The sequence below is a fragment of the Vombatus ursinus genome, unplaced genomic scaffold (genome assembly GCF_900497805.2).
Source record: "Vombatus ursinus unplaced genomic scaffold, bare-nosed wombat genome assembly UNPS02014832.1, whole genome shotgun sequence".
In the NCBI taxonomy this organism is placed as follows: Eukaryota; Metazoa; Chordata; class Mammalia; order Diprotodontia; family Vombatidae; genus Vombatus; species Vombatus ursinus.
The window spans coordinates 39,132,688-39,157,853 of NW_020954610.1; the positions used below are offsets into that span (position 1 = coordinate 39,132,688).

General features: G+C 37.0%; 1 protein-coding gene across 3 annotated transcripts in view; it reads right to left on the bottom strand.

The window, feature by feature from the left end:
* The window catches only part of CUNH9orf135 (chromosome unknown C9orf135 homolog), a 149,353-nt gene that overhangs the window by 56,000 nt on the left and 68,187 nt on the right, over window positions 1-25,166 (bottom strand). For 2 of the 3 annotated variants that reach the window (XM_027839163.1, XM_027839165.1), the window contains exon 2: window positions 24,050-24,297. In XM_027839163.1, the coding sequence (XP_027694964.1) occupies window positions 24,050-24,174 (125 nt within the window). In that variant the 5' untranslated portion in view covers window positions 24,175-24,297. Of the gene's footprint in view, window positions 1-24,049; window positions 24,319-25,166 lie in introns of those variants that run through there. The other variant, XM_027839164.1, reaches the window with a different exon arrangement.

Genomic DNA, 25,166 nt, shown 5'->3' on the forward strand with positions numbered 1-25,166 from the left:
CATGTAGAGGAAAACATTGTCATGGAAGAATGATCATAAAGTCTCTTGTATTTGTTTATGAAAAATTAAAGAGCCTTAAAATGAAATTACTGCAATTAACAGCATTTGTGAGGATATATGTGATGAAGAATAAGAAAACAAGGTTTAAAAAAATCATAGACTAGCATTCTGTACTGGACAACCTAGCCAAGAGGAAAATGAACATCCCAGAGTCTATTTTAAGAGCAACTAGGTGGCACAATGAGAGCTGGGCCTGGAATAAGGAAAACTTGAGTTCAAATCCAGCCTCAGATGTAACCTTGGGCAAGTCACTTAAGCTGTGTTTGCCTCCCTTTACTCAACTGCAAAATAAGGATAAAAATAGCACTTACCTCCCAGGGGCATAGGATCAAATAATATTTGTTAAGTGCCTGGCACCTAGTCGGCCCTTATTAAATACTTGTTTCCTTCCTTCCTTCCTTCCTTGCCTCATCTTTGGACAATAGGCATATGCAATCTGTCACTGGGCCCATTTTTAAAGGTTTCCCAGTTTGGTAGGATCTGCTAGGTCTCTACTAGGTTTTGAGAAAACAGCCACACTATGATTAGGCATCCAAATAGTACTTTAATGGAGGATGCTTCAACTTTGGGGAATCAGTTGTTCTGAACAGTTGAGGATTAAGCACCAAAAGATTTTTTTAGCTGTCTTGAAATCTTTCCCCAAAAATGTACTCTATGGTTCTCGGCCTTCATAAATAAAATATACAGAATATAATTTAGCTATCTCTTAATGATTTCAGAGTCATACTTATTGTCATTATCTATGCCTAATTCCTTTCTCCCCCACCCCAGTCTATACAAAAACTCCATAAAGGACAAGAATCATATCTTATCTGAAGTTTATATTTCTCCCAGCCCCTCATATAGAGTTCTGTATACAGTAGGTGCTTACCAATTTTTTTAATTGCAGTTAATCCATTCCTATGTTATTATATACACAGAGCCTATTGATCTATGTATAAAATGATCCCAGGCTACTCTGATTTTTTATTCTTATATCTGTTTTTTATAGGTTTTCTGTCCCTTTTTTTACTGTAGGACTATTAATTCTATTAACTGTCACTTATGTTTTTATGTTATTGTTTTTTGGTTGTGTGTGTATGTGTGTTTATGTGTGTGGTTATTCCTTCTTCTTACTGTGTTGCTTCTAATCTGTCATGGGTATGGAAGTCAAATAATCAAGCTTGTTAGAACTATGTTTGTGAACATAAGAAGACACAGGTTTTGAGGTTCTGTACAAAGTGCATGAGTGTATGAATTTCGTCACACTAAATTTGGTCATTCAGAGGATTTTAGGGTTAGAGTTAGGGCTAGGTATACAAATAGCTGAGTTTCTTTTCCTCCACAACAACTGCCTTATGACCTGGAGAATCCTCTGCCCTTTTGGAGCCATTCTCCTGATTGGTGACTCACATAATTTCTGGAAGGGTACTAGCCATGCTTCCTCTTTGATGGTAAAGACTCTTATTTACTGGCATTTATGTCTCTAACTTTAAGCACAGTGCCTGACACATAATAAACACTTAATAAATGTTTTTATCTATCTATCTTGTGACCTAAAAGAGCCAAAATATTTCCATTTAATACTAAAGATCATAATCTCTAGAGAAGACTTTGGCTTAATATAGACAAAATCATGCTACACATATAAAAGTTCAAGGTCCTACAGAGCAGTAAATGGTACCCTAGTGGTCTGAGCCCCTGGCATCTTGGATACATTCAACACATCTTTGATTTCACTATGAGTATAATGTAACAGTAAATGATTATGACTTATAATAAGGTATGACAGAAATCTACAAGCAACATAAAAATGTGACCTTTCGTTTGATTGTAATCCACCGCTACCTTATGGATAATTTCATGTGAAAAACTAGAAAAAATAAAAAGTATGATATAATTATGACTATATTTTATTTCTTTTCCTCCATCCACTTTATCTTTCCATTTCCTTTATGTTATAGAAAATATTATGATACTTAGGCTGTTGAACTGGGCAAACAAAATCATATAAAATCTCAAATACATAAAATTAAATTTGGTCTGTAAGTCTCTGTAAATGTCACCATGGAGACTAGGGTATGAATTGTCTCCATGGAGATCCACATGAGATCTTTCTACTTAAAGTTATCATCACACATAAACAAGTATAGGTTTAACCATGGAAAGGAACAGGAAAAATAAGGACATGGGATCCTTCAAGAGGTAAAACCCAAACATCCCTGAATGTTATCATTATATCATCAGAATAAATAGAAAGAAAGCCTTTAGGAAAAGTTCTTCCTCGTTCAGTCTGCAAAAAAGCCATGGTGATGATTGTATTTACCACAACAATAGTTTGTGAGAGAGATGCTTAATAAAGTCATCAGATATTGGAAGAGGAATAAGGTATTTATATAGCACCTACTATTGCCTGGTACTATGCTAAGTGCTTTTTACAAATATTACCAAATTTGATCCTCACAACAACCTTGCAAGATACAGTCTATTAGTGTGAGAATCAGTACCGGTGGCATCCTCTTCTCTAGCTTAGTAATCAGTCAGATAGCTCTCCAGAAAAGCTTTTTCATTTGCTTAAAGTCAATCTAAATGGCCATCCTGGCATAACAACTCCTTAGCTGCTCTAGATATGTCAGTAATGTGTGTTCACATGTGTTTTCTTTAAATTTGCTTAATGAATACAGAAGAATAACAAATTTTATTAGATTCAACAAACATTTATGAGTTCCTACTATGCTCAATGTACTATATTAGGCACTGAGAACACTAATAGGAAAAGTCAGGGGGAGGAGCCAAGATGGCAGAGTAAAAGCAGTGACTTGCTTGAGCCCTCCTCAAAACCCCTCCAAATACCTATAAAAAAATGAATCTAAACAAATTCTAAAGCAGCAGAACCCACAAAAAGACAGAGTGAAACAAATTTCCAGCCCAAGACAGCCTGGATGGTTGATCAGAAAGGTATATTGCGCCAGGCAGGCAGAGGAGCGCAGCTCTGCATAGGTGCACAGGCTGCAGTGAACCTGGAGCAGGCCTCAGAGGACTGAATTGCAGGCAGCTTTGGCAGTTTCCAGACTTCTCAACCCACGAATGCCTAAGATAATTTGGAAGGTCAGTGAGAAAAGTCTGTGTCAGTGGGGAGAGAGAGGAGCTGGTGGTCTCAGCTCCAGTCCCCCAGCTCAGCAGGGGCAGTGGCTGCCTCCTGAGCTTCAGGCCCTCAGACTGAGGGGGAATCGAGCACGTGATCAGAGGGGGATTGCAGGGATCTCTCTGCTGGTGCAGGATTCTCTTGCTTTGCCTGTGCTTGGATCTGGGTCACAGATCTGGGTGGCAGTCCTGGGGCGAGGAGGAGCGCTGGCGTGGTGGAGCTTGTAGTGGCTGTGGACAGGAAACCCTCCTCACAGTTCCAAGACAGAAAAGAGTGCTCATAGACCAGAGCACAGGCCAGCAAAGGAGTAAACACCCCGCCCTTGATCATACCGCCATGGAAGAACTGAAAATTTACATATCCCTAGAAGTATCTCTGAACACAGCTGCACAAAACCCTTGAGGCTTGGGACAGAACATTCTCCACACTCTAAACAGACTCCAACCTTAACAAAGACTTATAACTCAAGTAATTGGCTGGGATCATGAGTAAGCAACGCAAAAAGAGTCAGACTATATTATCTTACTTTGGTGACAAAGAAGATCAAAACATACAACTAGAAGGAGACAACAAAGCCAAAGCTCCTACATCCAAAGCCTCCAAGAAAAATATGAATCAATCCCGGGCCATGGAAGAGCTCAAAAAGAATTTTAAGAAGCAAGTAAGAGAAGTAGAGGAAAAACTGAGAGTGATGCTAAAGGAGACCCAAAAAAAATTGAAGAAAATAACACCTTAAAAAATAGCCTAACCCAAATGGCAAAAGATGTCTATAAAGACAATGAGAAGAACTCCCTTCAAAGCAAAATTAGCCAAATGGAAAAAGAAGTCCAAAAGCTTACTGAAGAAAATACTTCCTTAAAAATTAGAATGGAGAAATTGGAAGATAGGGAGAATTTGAGAAATCAAGGCACTGTAACACTACTCAAAAGGAATGAAAAAATAGAAGAGAATGTGAAATATCTCATTGGAAAAACAAATGACCTGGAAAATAGATCCAGGAGAGAGAACTTAAAAATTATTGGACTATCTGAAAGTCATGATCAAAAAAAGAACCTAGATATCATCTTTCAGGAAAATTCCTAGGAATGCTGTAGCCAAATTCCAGAATTCCCAGGTCAAGGAGAAGATATTGCAAGCAGCCAGAAGGAAACAATTCAAGTATTGTGGAAACACAATCAGGATACCACAAGATTTAGCAGCTTCTACATTAAGGGTCCGGAGGGCATGGAGTATGATATTCCAGAGGGCAAAGGAGATAGGACTACAACCTAGAATCACCTACCCAGCAAAACTGAGTATAATCCTTCAGGGGAAAAAATGGTCGTTCAGTGAAATAGAGGACCTTCAAGCATTCTTGATGAAAAGACCAGAGATGAATAGAAAATTTGACCTTCAAATACAAGACTCAAGTGAAACATGGAAGAGATAAAAAGGAAAGAGAAATCATGAGAGACTTATTAAGGTTGAACTGTTTACATTCCTGCAGGGAATGATGATATTTGTAACTCATGAGTCCTTTGTCAGTATTAGGATAGTGGGAGGGAAAACATTATATGTTTGTATAGATAGATAGATAAAGGACACAGGGTGAGCTGAAGATGAAGGGGTAATATCTGGAAAATAAAATTAAAGGGTGGGAGAAGATTATACTAGGAGAAGGAGAAAGGGAGAGGTAGAATGAGGTAAAATATCTCACATAAAACAGACAAGAAAAGCCTTTTACAGTGGAAGGGAAATGGGGGAAGGTGAGAGGGAATGAGTGAATCTTATTCTCATAGGATTTGGCTTAAGGTGGGAATAACATACACAATGGGGTATGGAAATCTATCTTACTCCACAGGAAAATAAGGGGAGAAGGGGACAAGAGAGCAGGGGATTGATAGAGGGGAGGGCAGATTGAGGGAGGGGATAATCAAAAGCAAACACTTCTGAAGAGGGACAGGGTCAAAAGAGAGAATAGAATAAATGGGGGGTAGGATAGGATGAAGGGAAATATGCTTAGTTTTTCACAACAGGACTACTATGGAAGTGTTTTGCATGACTACACATCTATATATCCTGTATTGAGATGCTTGCCTTTTCAATGAGGGTGGGTGGGGAGGGAGGAAAGGAGAAAATTTGTAACCCAAAGTTTTAAAAACACATGTTAAAAATAAAAAACTAAAAATAAATAAATAAATAAATAAAAGGAAAAGTCACAGTTCCTGATCTAGTGAAAAGAGTACAGGAATCAAAGTCCACAATTTGAATCCTGAATTTGAATCCTGACTTTGCCACTTGCCAACCATGTAACCATGGACAAATTACTTAACCTATATGTACCTCTGTCTTCTAAATAGGAATATTAATATATATGATGCTTACCTTACCAGGTTGTTCTGAAGAAGGAACTTTATAAATCTCAAAAAGTTATATAAACATGAAATAGTAAGAAGACTAATATTTCAATACTACAATACATATTAAATCCTGTTATAAATCTATGATCCTTGGTGCCCTGGAGAAAGTCAAATAGAGTAATATGAGAGATGCAAGAAACAAGCCATGCATCAACTAACAAGCATTTATTATGCTTTTGTTATATGCCAATAATATGTTTTGTATAAAATTATCTACCTCCTGCAAAAAGAGACATCACTATTTCCTAGGGAAAAAAAGAATGGAAGCAACAGCTGCTAAAAAATAACATTGATGTGAAAAAAAAAGTCCTCTCTCAGCTCTCTAGTTTTCCATGTGTATACCTACAATGATAAAAAGGAAACATTCCCTGCCCTCAAGGAATTGGTGTTTTGTTAGAGGAGGCAACATGTAAATGTATAAGTATATACAAAATAAAGGTGAAGTAACTTGGTGGGGGAGGCTCTTATAGTTCAAGGGAATCAATACATCCTCAGGTAGGAAGAAATAATTTCTAAAGGGTAGGCCTCATGAAAGAAGCTGGGCAGCTAGTGACACAGTTAATAGATCCTGGAGCCAGAAGACTCATCTTCTTCAGTTCAAATCAGGCCTCAGACATTTGTGACCCTGGGCAAGTCATTTAACCCTGTTTGCTTCAGTTTCTTTATCTGTAAAACGACTAGAAAAGGAAATGGCAAGCCACTCCAGTATTTTTGCCAAGAAAACCCCAAATGGGGTCATGAAGAGTCAGACATGGCTGAAAACAACATGAAACAGGAAGCTCATGAGGTGAGCCTTGGGAGAGGGGTGGATTTCAACAGGGAGAGATGTTAAAAATAAGCCAGTCCAATCAAGGAAAGTAGCACATATAAATACACAAAATCAGAAAAGGTCAGCAATATAAAATCAGGAAAGAACAAGCAACTGGATTGACTGGAATTCAAGAGTATATGAATGAATGAACAGACAAACAAACAAATGAATGAAAAAGTATTTTATTAAGCATTTACTATGTGCTAAGCACTATGTGAAGCACTATCGGTTTTTGATAAAACTAGAAAGGTAGACCAGAGAAAGACAGGGAAGGGCCTTCAATGCCAGGCTAAGAGGTATTTTATTTGGTAAGCAGTGGGGATCTAATAAAGGTTTTTGATCAGTGAAGCAAAGTGGCCAAGGGTTAGGACAATTACTCTAGCAGCAAGGTAAAGAACTTGACAGCCTTGGGGAAAGTGCTACTATAGTCCTGCATTAAATTCAGAATAAAATTTGTTCATGTACTGAGGTTAGTGGAAATTTTTTTTTCCTGATTAGGAATTACACATTATCAACCAATTCAGTCAACTGATTATTCACTTGATCAAATATTCAAATGAGCTGCTAACCATACATACTGCTCTGCACATAATAGGGTCTAGAAAAATATCTCAATTCAATACACTTGCAAAGTGCTACACTAAGCACTTGAAGTACAATGACAAAACCTAAACAGCCCCTGCCTTTAAAGAGCATGCATTCTACTGCGGGAAATACAATTGTACATGAGTTAGTAAATATCAAGTGATTTCAAGGGGGAAGGAACACTAAAAACTGGGGGGAGGGGACGGGGAATGGAGGGAAAATAGAAATCTGGAAAGGCCTTGTTAAAGAGGTGGAAACTGAGTTGTGCTTTAAGAAGGATTCTAGGAGGCAGAGAAGAGGGATGTGATCTAGACATAGGGGACCCTGAGCAAAGGCACAGAGGTGGGAGAGGTTGAATGTCCTATATGGGGAGTAGATGGTAAACCATTTTGACTAAAAAGGAAGATGTATGGAAGAAAATAATACAAAATAAGATTGGAAATAGAGTTGGGAAGCAAGAGTCAAATGATGGCCTAAGGGTTTTTATTTTATTCTAGTGACAATAGGGTATCCTTGATATAAAATTATTTATGGATGTGTTGTTTGGTATAGTAGTAAAAATCATAACATAAAACATCAAAAAATAAAATATGTGTTCTGTGTCCCATAAAATATTGCAATATAAAGGATTCAATTTCAATTCAACACATATTTATTAAATCCCTTTAATGTGCAAGGCGATACCTGCCTACCATCTACTAGAGAGACACAACCTGTACACAAGTAATTGAAGTTAGGGAATAAAGGGGGCAAAGGAAAGATCAGATATGGAAAACAAGGAATCTGAAATATGGGAATGACATGGATAAAAGAATGCACAGGGTGTCTCAAAAGTCTTAGTGTAGTTTTAATCTTTAATAGTTCCATATGTGTTATAAATGCTACAAAAATAAAAAATATCATTTGAAAGTTAATTACTTAAATTTTCATACAGTTTTTTAGCTTTGGGAATTTTTTATCTGGTAAGATTCTAGAATGTATAGTTTTTGTTTAATTAATTTATTAACATTTATTTTTTAAAATTTTGAGTTCCAAATTCTCTCTTTTCCTTCCATTTCTCCCCCACCCATTGTGAAGGGAAGAAATATATCAACTATACATGTGAAATCATTAAAACATTTTCCCATAGTTGCCATGTTGCCAAAAAAAAAAAAAAACAGAAAAGTAAAGTGAAAAAATTATGCTTCAATCTGCATACAGATTCCATCAGGAGCTGGATGGTGTTTTTCATCATAAGTCCTTTGGAATTATCTTAAATCATTGTATTGATGAGAATATTTAAGTCGTTCACAGCGGATCATCATATAATATTGCTATTACTATGTAATAGTTCTGTTCACTTCGCTTTGCATGAGTTCATATAAGTCTTCCCAGGTTTTTCTGAAATCATCCTGCTTGTCATTTCTTATAGCACAATAGTATTCAATCACAATTATCAACCACTTCTTCAGTCATTCCCCAACTGATGGTATCCCCTCAATTTCTAATTCTTTGCCACCACAAAAAGAAAGCTATAAATATTTTTGTGACCCAGCAAAACTGAGTATAATCCTTCAGGGGAAAAAATGGTCATTCGGTAAAATAGGGGGCTTTCAAGCATTCCTGAGGAAAAGACCAGGGCTGAATAGAAAATTTGACTTTCAAATACAAGACTCATGTGAAACATGGAAAAGGTAAACAGGAAAGAGAAATCATAAGAGACTTATTAAGGTTGAACTGTTTACATTCCTGCAGGGAAAGATGATATTTGTAACTCATGAGTCCTTTGTCAGTATTAGGGTAGTGGGAGGGAAAAAAATTATATGTATGGATAGGTAGATAGATAGATAGATAGATAGATAGATAGATAGATAGATAGATAGATAGATAGATAGATAGATGGCACAGGGTGAGTTGAAGATGAAGGGGTGATATATGGAAAAGAAAATTAGGGGATGAGACAGGATTATACTGGGAGAAGGAGAAAAGGAGAGGTAGAATGGGGTAAATTATCTCATACATGAAACAGACAAGCAAAGGCTTTTACAGTGAAGGGGAAATGGAGGGAGGTGAAAGGGAATGAGTGAATCTTATTCTCATAGGATTTGGCTTAAGGAGGGAATAACATACACAATGGGGTATGGAAATCTTTCTAATTCTACAGGAAAATAAGGGGGAAAGGGGACAAGAGAGCAGGGGGTTGATAGAGGGGAGGGCAGATTGGGGGAGGGGATAATCAGAAGCAAACACTTCTGAGGAGGGACAGGGTCAAAAGAGAGAAAAGAATAAATGGGGGGTAGGACAGGATAAAGGGAAATATACTTAGGTTTTTACAACATGACTACTGTGGAAGTATTTTGCATGACTACACATCTATAACCTGTATGTTCGCCTTTTCAATGAGGGTGGGTAGGAAGGAAGGAAGGAAGAAAATTTGTAACCCAAAGTTTTAAAAACACATGTTAAAAATAAAATAAAGAAAATATAAAAAAAGACAAAATATTTTTGTGTATATAGGTCCTTTTCCTTTTTCTTTGATCTCTTTAGGATACAGACATAGCAGTGGTATTGCTGGGTCAACAGATACACACAGTTTTATAGCCCTTTAGGCATCACTCCAAATTGCTTTCCAGAATGGCTGGATCAGTTCACAACTCCATCAACAATGCATTAGTGTCCCAATTTTTCCACATACCCTCCAACACTTGTCATTTTCCTTTTCTGTTATGTTAGCCAGTCTGATGGCTGCTTCCTCAAAGTTGTTCTAATCTGCATTTCTATAATCAATAGTGATTCACAACATTTTCTCATATGACTGTAGATAGCTCTGATTTCATCTTCCGGAAACTGCCTGTTCATATCCTTTACCATTTATCAATTGAGGAAAGACTTTATTCTTATAAATTAGACTCAGTTCTCTATATACTTAGGAAATGAAGACTTTCTCAGAGAAACTTGCTGTAAATTTTTTTTTCTTCTTTCCAACTCAGCTGCATCAGTTTTGTTTGTGTAAAATTAAAAAAAAAAACCTTTTAATTTGATGTAATCAAAATTATCTATTTTATATCCCTTAACCCTCTCTATTTCTTGTTTGGTCATGAATTCTTTCTTTATCCATAGATATGATAGGTAAAATGATCCATGTTCCCCTAAATTTAGACCTTTCATGTCCTTATTTTGACTTTATCTTGATATATGACATCAGATGTTGATCTATATCTAGTTTCTGTCAAACTGCTTTGCAGTTTTCCCAGCAATTTTTGTCAAAATAGTGAGTTCTTGTCCCAAAAGCTTGAATCTTTGGGTTTATCAAACACTAGATTACTATGGTCATTTATTACTGTGTATTATATACGTAATTTATTCCACTGATCTACCATTCTATTTCTTAGCCAATACCAGATTATTTTGATGATTATCGCTTTGAAATACGGTTTGAGATCTGTTACTGCTAGGCCACTTTCTTTCACTTTTTTTTCATGATTCCCTTGATATTGTTGACCCTTTGTTTTTTCAGATAAATTTTTTCTAGCTCTATAAATTTTTTGTAGTTTAATTGGTATGGCACTGAACAAGTAAATTCATTTAGGTAGAATTGTCACTTTTATTAAATTGGCTCAGCCTACCCACGAGTAATTAATATTTTGCTAATTGTTTGGATCTCTCTTTATTTGTGTGAAGTGTTTTGTAATTGTGTTCATATGGTTCCTGGGTTTGCCTAGGCAGATAGACTTCTAAAGTATTTTATATCATCTGTAGTTATTTTAAAAGGAATTTCTCTTTCTATCTCTTCCTACTGGACTTTGTTGGTAATATGTAGAAATGCTCATGGCTTATGTGGATTTATTTTACATCCTGCAACTTTTCTGAAGTTGTTCACTGTTTCAACCAGTTTTTTTTAGTTGATTTTCTAGGGTTCTCTTACTATACTATCATATCTTCAAAGAGTGATAGTTTTGTTTCCTCTTTACCTATTCTAATTCCTTCAATTTCTTTTTCTTTTCTTATTACTATAGCTAGCATTTCTAGTACAATGTTGAATAATAATGATGATAATAGGTATTCTTGCCTCATTCCTGATCTTACTGGGAAGGCATGTACAGATAACGCTTGCTGATGTTTATAAATAGGTACTACTTCTCATTTTAAGGAAAGTTCCATTTATTCCTGTTTTCCAGTGTTTTTAATAGGAATGAGTGTTGTATTTTGTCATTTTTCTGCATCTACTGAGATAATCATATCATTTTTGTTGGTCAATTATGCTAATAGTTTCCTAATATTGAACCAGCCCTGAATTCCTAGTATAAATCCCACCTTATCATAATGATCTCTGTGAGTTATTGCTGCCATGCCCTTGCTAGTATTTTATTTTAAAATTTTCATCAAAACTCATTATGGAAATTGGTCTATACTTTTCTTTTTCTGTTGTTGCTCTTTCTGGTTTAGGTATCAGCACCATATCTTGTCATTAAAAAAAATTGGTGGGACTTCTTCTTTGCCTATTTTTCCAAATAGTTTATGTAACACTGGAATTAATTGTTCTTTAAATGTTGGTTAGAATTCACTTGAGAATCCAACTGGTCCTGGGATTTTTTTCTTAGGGAGCTCACTGATGGTTTGTTCAATTTCTTTTTCTAAGATAGGGTTATTTAAGTATTCTATTTCCTCTTCTGTTAATCTGAGCAATTTATATTTTAGTAAATATTCTTTTACTTCACTTTGAGTGTGAGATTTACTGGCAAATAATTGGGCAAAATAGCTCCTAATAATTGCTTTAATTTCATCTTCATTGGTGGTATATTCATCCTTTTCATTTTTGATAGTGGTAATTTGGTTTTTTTCATTCTCTTTTAAAAATCAAATTAAGCAATGGTTTATCTATTGTATTGGGCTTCCCCCCTCCCACAAAACCAGCTCCTAGTTTTATTTATTAGTTTAATGGTTTTCTTAATTTCAATTTTACTAATATGTTTTTTGATTTTTCGGATTTCCAATTTGGGGTTTAATTGAGCATTTTTTATTTATTTTTTTCTAGTTTTTTTTTTAAATTCCATGCTTAATTCATTGATCTGCTCTTTCTCTATTTTATTGATGTAAGTATTTAGAGATACAAATTTTCTCCTAAGTACTGCTTTGGCTGCTTCCCATTAATTCTGTAATGTTGTCTTATTGTTGTCATTCTCTTTAATGAAAGTATTGTTTCTATTACTCATTCTTTGACCCATTCTTTAGGATTAGATTATTCAATTTTCAATTAATTTTTATCTTCATTTCCAAGGCCCCTTATTGAATGTAATTTTATTGCCTTATGGTCTGGAAAGGATACATCTAATATTTCTGCTTTTCTGCATTTGGTTGTGAGAATATTTATGCCCTAATACATGGTATATTTTTGTGAGAAAAAAAGATATACACCTTTCTATTCCCATTCAATTTTCTCCAAAGGCCTATCATATCTGACTTTTCTAAAAATTTTCTCATTTCCTTAACTTCTTTCTTATATATTTTATGGTTTGATTCATCTGGTTCTGAGAGGACAAAGTTGAGGTCTCCTGCTGGTATAGTTTTACCATCTATTTTTTCCTCATTTAACTCATTTAAGTTTTCCTTTAAGAATTTAGAAGCTATGCCAGTTAGTGTATGTTTGGTATTTATATTACTTCATTGTCTATGGCATCTTTCAGCAAAATGTAGTTTCTCTGCTTATTTCTTTTAATTAGGTCTATTTTTGTTATTGCTTTCTCTAAGACTATAATTGCTACCTCTGCTTTTTTTTTTTTACCTCAGCTGAAACATAATAGACTCTACTCCAGCCCCTTATTTTTACTCTGTATGTGTCACTCTGCTTCAAGTGCATCTCTTATAAACCACATATTGTTGCATTCTTGTCTCTAATACATTCAGCTACTACCAATTTCCATTTTGTGGATGAGTTCGTCCCATTCACATTTACAGTTATGACCGCTTTATATTTATTTCCCTCTATCCTATTCTTCTTCTATTTATCCTTCTATTTCCCTCATTTTACCCTATCCCTCCTCAAAAGTCTATTGTGCTTCTGATAACTTACTCCTCCAATCTATCTTCCCTTCTATCAGCCCCACCTCCCACTCTTCTTCTCCTACTTCTCTGTTGAGTGGGGTACATTTCTAACTGAGTGGGTTATTCTCTCTTTGAGCCAATTCTGATGAGAGTAAGGTTCACGCATTGCCCCTCCCATTCTTCCCTTTACAGTAAAAGCTCTTCCTCTCTCATGTGAGATAATTTTCTCTATTCTTGCTCTCCCTTCCCCCTTCTCCTAGTGCATCCCTCTTTCTCACCCCTTAATTTAATTTTTTTGAAATCATCTCATTATAGTCAACTCACACCCATACCCTCTGCCTATGTATATTCCATTTAACTGCCCTAACAATTATAAAGTTCTTAGGAGATACATCTTTCCATATAGGAATGTAAACAATTTAACTTTATTGAATCCTTTATGATTTTTCTTTCATGTTTACCATTTTATACTTCTCTTGAATCTATTTGCAAGTCAGATTTTCTATTCGGCTCTGGTCTTTTCATCAGGAATGCCTGAAAGTCCTCTATACTATTAAATTTCCATTTTTTTCTCCTGAAGGATTATACTCAGTTTGGGGGGGAGGGGTATATCATCTTGGTTGTAATCCTAGCTCCCTTGCTCTTTGGAATATTATATTCCAAGTGCTCTGCTCCTTTAACATGGAAGCTGCTAAATCTTATTTGATCCTGACTGTGGCTCCATGATACTTGAATTGTTTCTTTCTGGCTACTTGAAATATTTTCTCCTTGACCTGGGATCTCTGAAATTTGGCTATAATATTCCTGGAAATTTCATTTTGGGATCTCTTTCAGGAAGTAATTGGTGGATTCTTTCAACTTCTATTTTACCCTCTGCTTCTAGGACATCAGGACAGTCTTCCTTGATAATTTTTTGAAATATGATGTCTAGACTCTTCTTTTGATTAGAGCTTTCAGGTAGTCCAATAATTCTTAAACTATCTCTCCTGGATCTGTTTTCTAGATCAATTGTTTTTCTAATGAATCTTACATTTTCTTCTGTTTTTGCATCATTTTGATTTTTTTATTGTTTCTTGATGTCTCATGGAGTCATTAGTGTCCACTTGCTCAATTCTAATTTTTAAGGAATTATTTTCTCCAGTGAGCTTTTGCGCTTTTTTTTCCATTAGACCAATTCTACTTTTTAAGGAGTTCTTTTCTTCAGTGCATTTTTGTACCTCTTTTTCCATTTGGCCAATTCTGCTTTTTAAGGAATTCTACTCTTCAGTGTATTTTTGTGCTTCTTTAACATTTGGCCAATTCTGTTTTTTAAGGTGTTATTTTATTCAGTATTTTTTATGTCTCTTTTATCAAGCTGTTGACTCTCTTCTTATGATTTTCTTGTATCATTCTCATTTCTCTTCCTAATTTTTGCTATGCATCTCTCATTTGATTTTTAAAATCCTTTTTGAGCTCCCAAGAATTCTTGCTAGGTTGTGTCTAATTCACACTTTTTTTTCCTTTGAGGCTTTGCTTGTAGCTGTTTTGACATCACTGTCTTCTTCTGAGTTTGTGACATGATTTTCCCTGTCACCATAGTAGCTTTTTAGGGTCAGGTTCTTTTGTTGTTGTTATTTGCTCATTTTTTCCAGCCTCTTTCTTGACTTTTAACTCTTTGTTAAAGTGGGGCTGTGCTCCCAGGGTAGAGTGGACACTGTCTCAAGCTTCAGGTTTTTCCTGGGGCTGTTTTCAAAGCTATTTCTGGGGTTCTATAAGTTTTCAATGTTTCCAAGTTGATATGATCAAGGGAGAAGTATGGTCACTGCTCTCTTAGTCATAAGAAGGGACCTTGTTCCCCTATAGCTGCAAGTGTAGTGTTCTTCTTGGCCCTGGAACTGCTCTCCTTCAACCACAAGCACTACTCCCTTGTGAGTGACCACAAGCACTCTTTTCCACCATGGAACTGTGTCTAGGGTCCCTGGTCCTCTGCAGCCACAAACATTGGTGCACCTATTCACCATGGAACTGTGACCCAGAACTGCTCATGGGCAATGCAACAGGGTCCTAAACTCAGCATAAGCAAAGGGTCCCCTATTATCTCTTTCTAACCAGTTGTCTGACTCTCTTACTATCTGTGGGCTGAGAGTTCTCAAGTGGCCTCTGTTGCAGCTGCCTCCAAGACCTGCTGCTGGTATCACAGCAGCATATGCTGCAGTCTGGGACAATCACCATCCCAGGGTCACAAACCTTTCCTGCTGACCTCATGAGCTGTCTTGAGCTAGAAAAATGTCTCTGTCCCCAATCCCCAACCTTTTGTTGGCTCTGCTCCTCCAGAATTTGAGGCATTATTTTAAAGTTATTTGGAGAAGAATGTTGGGAAAGCTCAGCCGAATTCCTACATCTACACTGCCACTTTGGCCAGATTTGTGAATTTTCAATAATAAATATTTTATTTTAATAAGACAAGACACCTTATCATTATGTATTGCATGTGTGACAGTTTCTGGATAGACAGGTAAATCAGTAGAGAAGGTCCTCTGGCTCAGCCACTTCAGTCATCAAATCTATCTTCCTTAGACTTTTTCTTATCCCAACAAAACTGTCATGCATCAAAACCTCATTCTTTGGATGATCTTAAGGTTAGGGTTACCAATGCAATCCTTTCAGTCACTGATCAGCAGCTGATCAAAGTTTTTACAAAGGTAGAATATCAACTAAATATATAAGTATTTTAAAATTTTAAATAATTTACCTCTCAGATGCTGCTTTTTTTCTAAGCTTGTAACATTTATATTTTTGAATTAAAGATTAAAACTAAGACTTTTTGGATACCCTGCATAAAGAGAAGTCATGCAGATTCCTAGGGAAAAAAAGAAAAGCGGTAACAGTTACTGAATAACAGCATTAGTGTTAAATACTGTCTTCTTTCTCTGCTCTCTAATTTTCCATGTGTATATCTGGACTATTTATATTATTTATGTTCAGTTTCCTAGTAGTTGTTAACAAATTCTAAATAGGGATAATACCCCATTTTGCCAACATGAAAATAACCTATTCTGCTGAGAAGGATATACCCACATTATTGGCTCTATCTTATTGCTAAAATGACATCTCACCACCAGCTGCTTGGAAACAAATTTCCTCATTTTTTTTTTTTTCCAAATGCAACTGCTGTATTACTGTTCCATTATCTCACCAAATTCACAGCTTTGCAGATACGGAGATCTGCGTTGGCGGAAGGACTGAGATAGTAGCCCTAGACTCTGTTTGTGAAAACAGGCTACAAGGGACGCAATACAGTCTTGTGGATTAAATAGGGAGGGCCTGTAGGACAGCCTAAATTAAATTTTAATTCAGCCATAGGGATGACTACAAAATCAGTCGTTTAAGCTTTCTAATTCAGTGTTCTCCTTTGTAATACAGAAATACAAAATTGTTGTGATCTTCTTGTATGTGACATTGAAGAAAAAAAAATTATAAAACACTTGGAATGTTTAAAGATCTAAAAGAATCAGAAGATTCCTGGGAAGGATGAGTTTACTATTAGGGAACAGAATAAAAAGAAATAGAGATAAACCTATGCCCATTACATATACACTTCTTTAACACTGCATGGTAATGGGATGGGGGTGGGGTAAAAAAGCTGACTGAACAGCAGAGTGGGAAGATAGGAGCTATTTCTATCAATCTTTTAATTTTCCCTTTTCTTGCTTCCCTCTCTCATTCTAAAGCCATCCCAAAAGGATGGCTACTTTCATGTAGCATCTGGGGGACCACACAGCTTTGGAAAGGTCCACACAAAAAAGAGGGATTCTAAGTGTTATATTTACAAACATAAGACTTTTCTAACCTAATGTCTTTATTAAATTCTCTTAATGCTGAGACTTCTTTCTCTACCCCTGGGAATCCCAAATGTTCAAGTCCCATGACTCTCTCTGTCTCTATCTCTGTATCTATCTGTCTGTCTGTCTCTCTCCTAATCATCTAATCTTGTTTTTTTCCAGGATTTTCCATTCACATTGAGTGTTTTGTAACATATTCAAATCAATAAATATTAATTAAGCACCCACAGTGCATAAAGCAATATGCTAGGAGCTGTGAGAGATACAAAGTTTAAATAAAACACAGCCTCTGCCCTTATGGAGTTTACAGTCTACGAGGGAGCTATGACACACAAAAATCACCATATTATAAAATAATACATGATAAGCACATGAAAGACATTGAAATCTGTGAGGGATTTATGCACAAAGAAAAGTTATCGCCAACCAAGAAGATAAAGACATCCTATGAGACTGTGGTTCTTAACCTTTTTGGTGTCATAAACCACTTTGGCAGTCCAGTGAATCCCTTATCAGCATAGTATTTTTAAATATATAAAACACATACTATTAATAAAGTAAACCAATTATGCTGAAATAGTTATCAAACAATAAGGGGAAAAAAAAAAACAAATTCATGGACCCCAGGTGAAGAACTTCTGCTAGTCAAGGAGGTGGCTTTAAAGAACAGCTAGGAATTCTACTGGTATAGAGAATAGTATTAGAGAAAGTAAATGAGAAATGCAGCATAAATGTAGGATAACATGGGGTATGCTCTGGGGATAGTGAGTGGTCCAGTTAGGGAATAATATGAAATAAGATTGGAGGGATTGGATGGTACCACTTTAGACTAGCCAATGTAAAGTATACTTGTTTCAAAAATGGGAGCCACTGAAAGTTTTGAACAGAAGAGAGGCATGCATAAGGAAGATAAGTCTGGCAGCTATAGAAAGAATGGATTGGCAATGGGACAGATTGGAGGCATGCTGATCTGTTAGAAAGTTATTCATTGCGAAAGACCAAGAGACTGGTAACAAAGGGCTGAACTAAGGGAGTAACAGTGGAAATATAAGAAGGGACATATATGAAAGATGTTGTAGAAGTGGAATGAATAAACTTATTAATTGACTGACTATCAGAAGTAACTCAGAGGGAAGAGGCAAAGATAGCACCAAAGTTTGAACATGGAAGACAAAGCAAAGTAGGGATGCTATGGCAGATCAGGTTAACAGTAATAATAATGATGAAATAGAACCATGCCATAATTTTATTTTCCCCCAGTAAGCTTTGATTACATTGCCCAACAGTAATATTTCTATTATCTCAATTTCATAGCGAATAAATGAGTCACCAAAAGACTTTGAATGACTTGCTTGAGGTCACACAGTGAGTCACTCTCGGTACTTATAAGACATTCTTTCTCCCCTTACTGCACTGTATTCAAAATTCACATAGCCTCTTACCTTTTAGTTCCCAAACAGAAATGAGTTAGTAGGATGGGCCAAGAAAAAGCTGTTCATGAATACTTGTGAACTTTCCTTCTAAAACAAAAATAACCTTTTCAACCATTTCATCTCCTAAACTATTTAGTAGTAGCAGTACCTATACCTAAAATGTGACTCAGATAAATCTAGATAAAGCAATATTTTTTCAATTAAAATGTCCAGATAGTGAAACTGATAAAGTTTTGTTGTGGCTTAAATAATCTAGACTACTACTTCAGTTGATTGCCTCATTTTTCATTTGTTGATGTAATCTAAGTAATGTGGAATAATGCAATGGAAAGTGGTAGCAATCCTCCTGCTATAAAAACAGAGATGTTTTATTTTATATCATCAAGCTAGAAATGAGGATTTGGAGGCAGGAGGTAGGGCAAAGAGTAGAATTAAATGGAGAGTTCAGAAAAATTTTTGAACTAAATGAATTTTTAAAAGGTGAGCAGAACCCAAGGCTACAGTTATAATTATAAAAATAGATGAAATAGATCCTTTATGCCCTTTCATCTCCCCTTTCTTCACTATTTTTCCTTTTTCCTTCTCCCAGGGACCCAATGCCTCATGTTGGGTTTCCTTATTTCTCCTTCTACTCCCTCTTTCAGATTTGATATTAATACTAACCCTCCCCCTTTTAATGGTATTGACACTTTAACAGAGAACTCTAGAAATGGCCCACTCCTCTGATAGACTTAATGTGCCTGAGTTTTAATGGGAGGAATCCCCTTCAGAGACAAGTCCAACCAATCTTAAAAAAGAAGATTGCTTATCTATTGGAGGACACTTAGGCACAAGAGAAAGTTTCTCCTTGTGCTCTGGACTGTCTGAGCTGTTTTTACTTTCTTATACTTTCACTAAATAATAATGCAACAAAGAGAAAAAAAATTTATTTTAAAGTAGCAGCAATCTTATTGTTAGAGGTATCATTAAGCCAAAGAACGGAATTTCTAATGGAACTTCAAGTACTATAGTCCCAGGGTGAAGGAAGTAGTTTGGGGTATATCTTTCAAATTGTATCCAAAGTCAACTATATAATCCACCCAAAGGTAATGGTAGTCTTGGAAGTTGAGTTGACCTTCACTTCCTCTTAAAAATGCTTAAATTTCTAACCTCTTATTAAGGGCCAATTTTGTGATGAGGCAGTACCCTACAAAATATGATTTCTAGGGTTGCTAGGTGGAGCAGTGAGTAGAGTGTTGGGCTGAAATCAGGAAGACTCATCTTCCTGAGTTCAAATCTGGCCTCAGACTCTAACTAGCTGTGTGACCCTGGGCAAGTCATTTCACCCTGTTCGCCTCAGTTCCTCATCAGCAAAAAAGAACTAGAGAATGAAATGGCAAACCACTCCAGTACCTTTGTCAAGAAAACCCCAAAATGGGCTCATGAAAAAGTCAGACACAGCTGAAAATGACTGAACAACAACAAATTAATTCACCCCTCCAAAAAAAAAAATCCTATCCCACATAACTCCTGATGCCTGAAATTCCAAATTTTGAGATTAATTTCTTTGTCCCCTATTAAAATATAAATGCCCCTGGAATATGTAACACATTAAACATGTGTAAATATGTAACACATATGTAATACATTTACCTCCTTATAAATCATTTTAAACATCCTTTTATGAGATTGGACAGAGGGAAAGAAGCTTTATCTGGAAAACGAGGACAAAGTGAAGCAGAGGGAAAAGGATAAGAAATGGAAAAGAAAGAAGAAGCCAAGGCACTGAGGATAAGCTATGTCTGAGTTTTGCTTATGGTATGTCTAATTCCCAGACTTCAAGATTTGCTTCAGTATAAGGAGGAAAACAAACTGTGATCATACTTGATTTTTTGCTTATCTTTAGGATTATTTGTTTCTATAGGGAGAAGAGTAGGAAAGGGAAAGTGTTAAATATCCTACAGGATAAAGGAGGATTGTAGGATTGGGAAAAGATTTAGGATTCAACAAATTCAGTTCTGATAAACATCAAATACCTACTACGTACTATTTAGCAAAGGGTTTTGCTAAATGCTGGAGATACAAAGATAAAAAATTAACACAGTGCTTGCCCTCAAGATGCTTACAATCTAAATGAGACATAAGATACCTATGTCCAGATATAAATATAGATATAACAAAACACTTATATATACATACATATATGAAAACATGTACAACACATTTGTACATATATAGTATATAAATGTATGTATGTCTATATATATATATATAAATACATTGTATAAATGTGTATGCATACACACACAAATAATAATACAAGGCAAAATAAAAAGCACTGGATTTGGATCAGAGGTACCGGTTCAAATTCCAGTTCTGGTGTGACTTTAGGTCACAATTCACTGGCCTTCAGTTTCATCATCTGTAAATTGAACAGGTTAGACCAGATGAATTCTAAAGTCCCAGTCACAAACCAAAGATGATCTCTAAGGTCTTGAATGATAAACTCTATCACCCTAAAGGCAGAAGAAAGTATTTTAAGAAAATTGGGACTAGGAGAGATCACTTTCACTTGGAGCATCAGGGAAGGCTTTGTGCAGGAGTTAATAGCTGAACTGAACCGAACCTTAAAGGACAAGAAGGACACTTCACATATTGGAGGAGAAACAAGAAATGTTTAATAGGCAAGACACTGCCCAAGATGCTGGAAATACAAACTAAAAAAAAAAAAAATCCTTCAAAGAGTTTACATTCTATTGGGGGATACCACAGGTAAAATAGTACAAAAGATACTCTGAGGAAAGAGAAAGCCCTGACAAATGGGGAGATGAGCAAAGGCTTCCCAGCACAAGCTTTGTGCTTAGGATACAGTGCAGTTGGATGCCTAGAGGCAGGAAGAGGCATGGCAAGATCAGGAAATAATTAGTAATCCAGTTTGACTGAGACATAGAATATAAAAAGGGGAGTAGAATAACAAAGCTGGAAAGGTAGACTGGTGTGGGACTGCGGTTCCTAAGGCGCTTATAGTTTATTCAGGAAGCCTAAGCAGGGTGGAGGGAGAAAGAATTGAAGGTTTGGCAGCAGGGTGGTGGAGTTAAGTGGTTACATCTGGATGGTAGGAAGATTAACTTAGTCAGCCATGTCATAATTAGTTGAAAGAGTATTGGATTTCAGGTCTGAGGTCCTGGGTTCAGACTCCATTTTGTATGGACCTTAGGCAAGTCATTTCACTTTGATCGTCTTGTTTTCCTCTTCAGCAAAAAATGAAGAGGTTAGACTTGCATCTCTAAGCTCCCTCCCAGTTCTAAATCTATGATCTGATTATCCTAAAGAGGTCAGTAAGCCTCTGGAAACATTGGCTTATGACCTCAGGGCAGATCAACACACAGTATTTTTTGGAAAATGTTTGAGGCACCTGCCTGGTCCTTCAAATGGCACCTACCCATTCAATATTGTGATCATCTGTCATTCAGCTTAACCTCACCTGTTTCACATTAATAGCCTGGGGTAGTGAAAAGAATACGTGGTTCAGGAAAACAGTCACTGTTCTGAGACTAATCGCACAGCCTTGGGTCATTTAAACAGCAGAGGCTTTAGTTTCCTCATCTGCAAAATTAGGGTGTTAAATGCAATGATGTTGGAGATCATTTATTTCAACTAACCCTAAAAGTCCTTATTCCTGTAGCTAGTGACTGCTGATGAGAAACTCTTCCTCACATTTATCTACTTATCATGCTCTCCCAGAGTTATTTGTGCACAGGTCTTTTCCATTGTATTAGACAGTAAACTCTCAAAACAGAGACTACAATCTGGCTCAAATCTATCTTTCCAATCTCATTCCACACTATTCTCCTTCATGTGTGCTTTTCCAAGCACATGTGTAGTTTTCCAAGCAAACTAGACTACACATCCAGCAATCTCCTGTATTAGATTACTGGCATGTCCATAACTGAAACCCATTCCCTTTTCATTTCTGCCTACTGACATCTTCTCTTCCTCTAAAGCTTACCTCAGGCACTAGCTAGGTAGTTCAGTAGTGGAAATGGATCTGGAATCAGGCAGACTCAATTGGTGTGATGGTTTGTTTTGCTGGACTGCTTTTTTCTACCTTTCTTTTTTTTTAATTATTTGTTATAAAAGATATTTCACTGAAGTCAAGTCAACAAGCATTTATTAAGCACCTACTATGGCCAGGCACTGGGTAAACCACTAGAGATACAAAGAAAGGCAAAAAACAATCCCTCCTCTCAAGGAGTTTATAGTATAATGGGAAAGAAACATGCAAACAACTATGTACAAAATAGTTGTACAAAATAAAATGGAGATAATCATAAAAGGAAGCACTAAGATTAAGGAAGAATGTTGTACCTGGAAACAGGCAGACCTGAGTTCAAATCCAACCTCAGATACCAGCCGTATGATCTGGACAAGTCACTTAATCTTCCTCTAACTCAGTTTCCTTATCTTTAAAGTGGAGATAATAATAGCACCCACCTGTCTGGGTTGTGGTGAGGATGAAATGAGATATTTGTAAAGCTCTTTGCAGAGTTTAAAATACTATATAAACACTAGCTATTATTATTATTTACATCCTCCTAGACAACTTCCCAGATCCTTCTGGCTCTCCCCATCTCCATCTGAAAGGACCACTCCTTCCTTGGATTTTCGTCACTTTGGATCTCTTCTTTGCCCTCTTCACATTCGGTCTTTTATCATGTATATAGTGTATTTGTTTTATCTCAAAAATCCCACTCTAAACTGTAAACTCCTTGAGATTAGGAACTATGTCAACAGTGTCTAGAGTTAAGAAATGGAGATTCAAATCCCAGAAATGTCACTTACTAACTGTATCACCTTCAGCAAATTACTCAACCTTCATGAGCTTCATATTCTTCTTCTAGTAAAACAAAGATAATAACACTGACACCATCTCCTTCTTCACTCTTGCTATAAGGAATGGAGAGGCCATAGGACTGGATCAGTGATTTCACTGATACAATGGAATTCCCCAAGAGGAAATTGCCTCTACTAACAAAGGTAAGCACCTTCTCTTCAAGTCAATTGCCTAGACAGGCAACTTCTACCCTTCCACCAGTGCCATAGCATCTTCTTGAAATTCATAATCTTAAAGAACTGCCTAGAGCACTGAGAAGTTAAGGAACATGCCTTGAACACAAGGATATGAAGAAAGGGCTCACAGGAATTTGTCCTATAGCCTCGAAGGGATGTAAAATGTGTTATTATTACTGTACTTGCTTTATGTGAGGAGATTAATAAACGCTTGTTGCGTGGAACCACTGAAGAAAACCACAAAGGTTCCCTCAACTCTGAAAGTCTCTGAAACCAATTAGTATCACAGCTGGAAGGGACATAAGAGTTAGTCACACTCCACTTCATTTTACAGATGAGACTGAAAAAGTGATAACTTGCCCAATGTCGCAACGGTAAGAAGAAGAACCTGTGAATGAAACTAAGTTCTTAGACTCCAAATCTCGAACTCTTTTCACTGTTCTATTCTATCTGTCCTTTAGAGGGGTGGGGAAGCTTTTAATAGGAAAAGGGAAAGGAGGGGAAGTAAAAGAGGAAGGAGGAAGGGGGAGTGGAGGGGATGAAACTGAATTGAATTGACCCTATTAGTCCCTTCCAATTCTGAGGTTCTGTGATTCTACAAACGCCCTGCAGAGGGTGCGAGGCGACTACAGGTGGAGCGTCCATCCAGGCTGCAGGAAGGGAGGGCAGCTCCCGCTCCAACTTGCGAGGCCTGGTCTTTCTACCCATTCCCCGGGGTTAGCGGGTTAGGGGGAAGGGGTCCTTACCAGCCATACATCAGGACCGGCTTCGAGTACTTCATGTGGTGGGAGCGGATGGTGAGGGGACCTTTGCGCTCCAGGACGTCTGTGGGTCCCAGCTCCAAGCACCCACGGCTGATGGGGGTCATCATGGCTTGTTTCTGGTCAGAGGTGGGGCCTGAATAGAGTGTTCTTTCGTTCCCCACCTCTCCTCTTCATAGACTGGCTAGGGAACCCCTTGTTCTCAGCGCAGCGTCTCTTCGTCTCCACGGCAACTAGGGAGGGGAAAAGAAGTGGGCTGTTGTGGGGATCCAGGAACTGGCGTGTGCGCCAGGTCGCACACAACTACATGTCCCTAAGGACCACGCAGCAGCTGGGCCATTGGGGGAAAAGGTTAGGGGAGGAGCTTTGCACTTTGGGATCTGTAGTCCCATGCACACCCAGGAAGGCTGGCTAAGGGAGATGAGAAAATTTGTTTTGAGAAGGGTCCAGTTAAGGAAGAAATGGAAAGGATTCCATGTATACAGAGCCTGCCTCTGACATACCAACTGTGTGGTCATGGGCAAATCACTTAGTCACCATTAGATTGTAAGCTTCTTGAGGGCAGGAACTGTCTTTTGCCTTCTTTTGTATCCCCAGCAGTTAGCACTTTGCCAGGCACATAGCTGGCTTTTGATAAATGTTTATTGAATTGAACTAAGTTTTAATAATAATAATAATAATAATAATAACAAACATTTATATAGCACACAGGGCAAGCATTCACATGGTGGTCATAGGAAGCGATACAAGGACACTTTCAAAGTCTCTCTTAAGAACTTTGGGATTGTTTGTAGGACATGGGAGACAGGGGCTTAGGACCGCTCAGCATGGCATGCCCACCTCAGAGAAGGTTCTAACTCTCTGAGCAAAACAGAATTTAAATAGGTCAAAAGAAACACAAGGTGCGAAAATTTAGAGAATCCACCCCAAATGTTCACATGGAATATTTGTGCTCTACCTGTGGTAGAACATTCCAAGCTCGTATTGGTCTGATCAGCCACATTCGGACACATTGAAACTGGACTCTAGCATAGTGATGTCATTTTGGTTGTCTTTGAGAACAAAGGACAACAACCAACCCACCAGTCCACTGTGCTAAGCG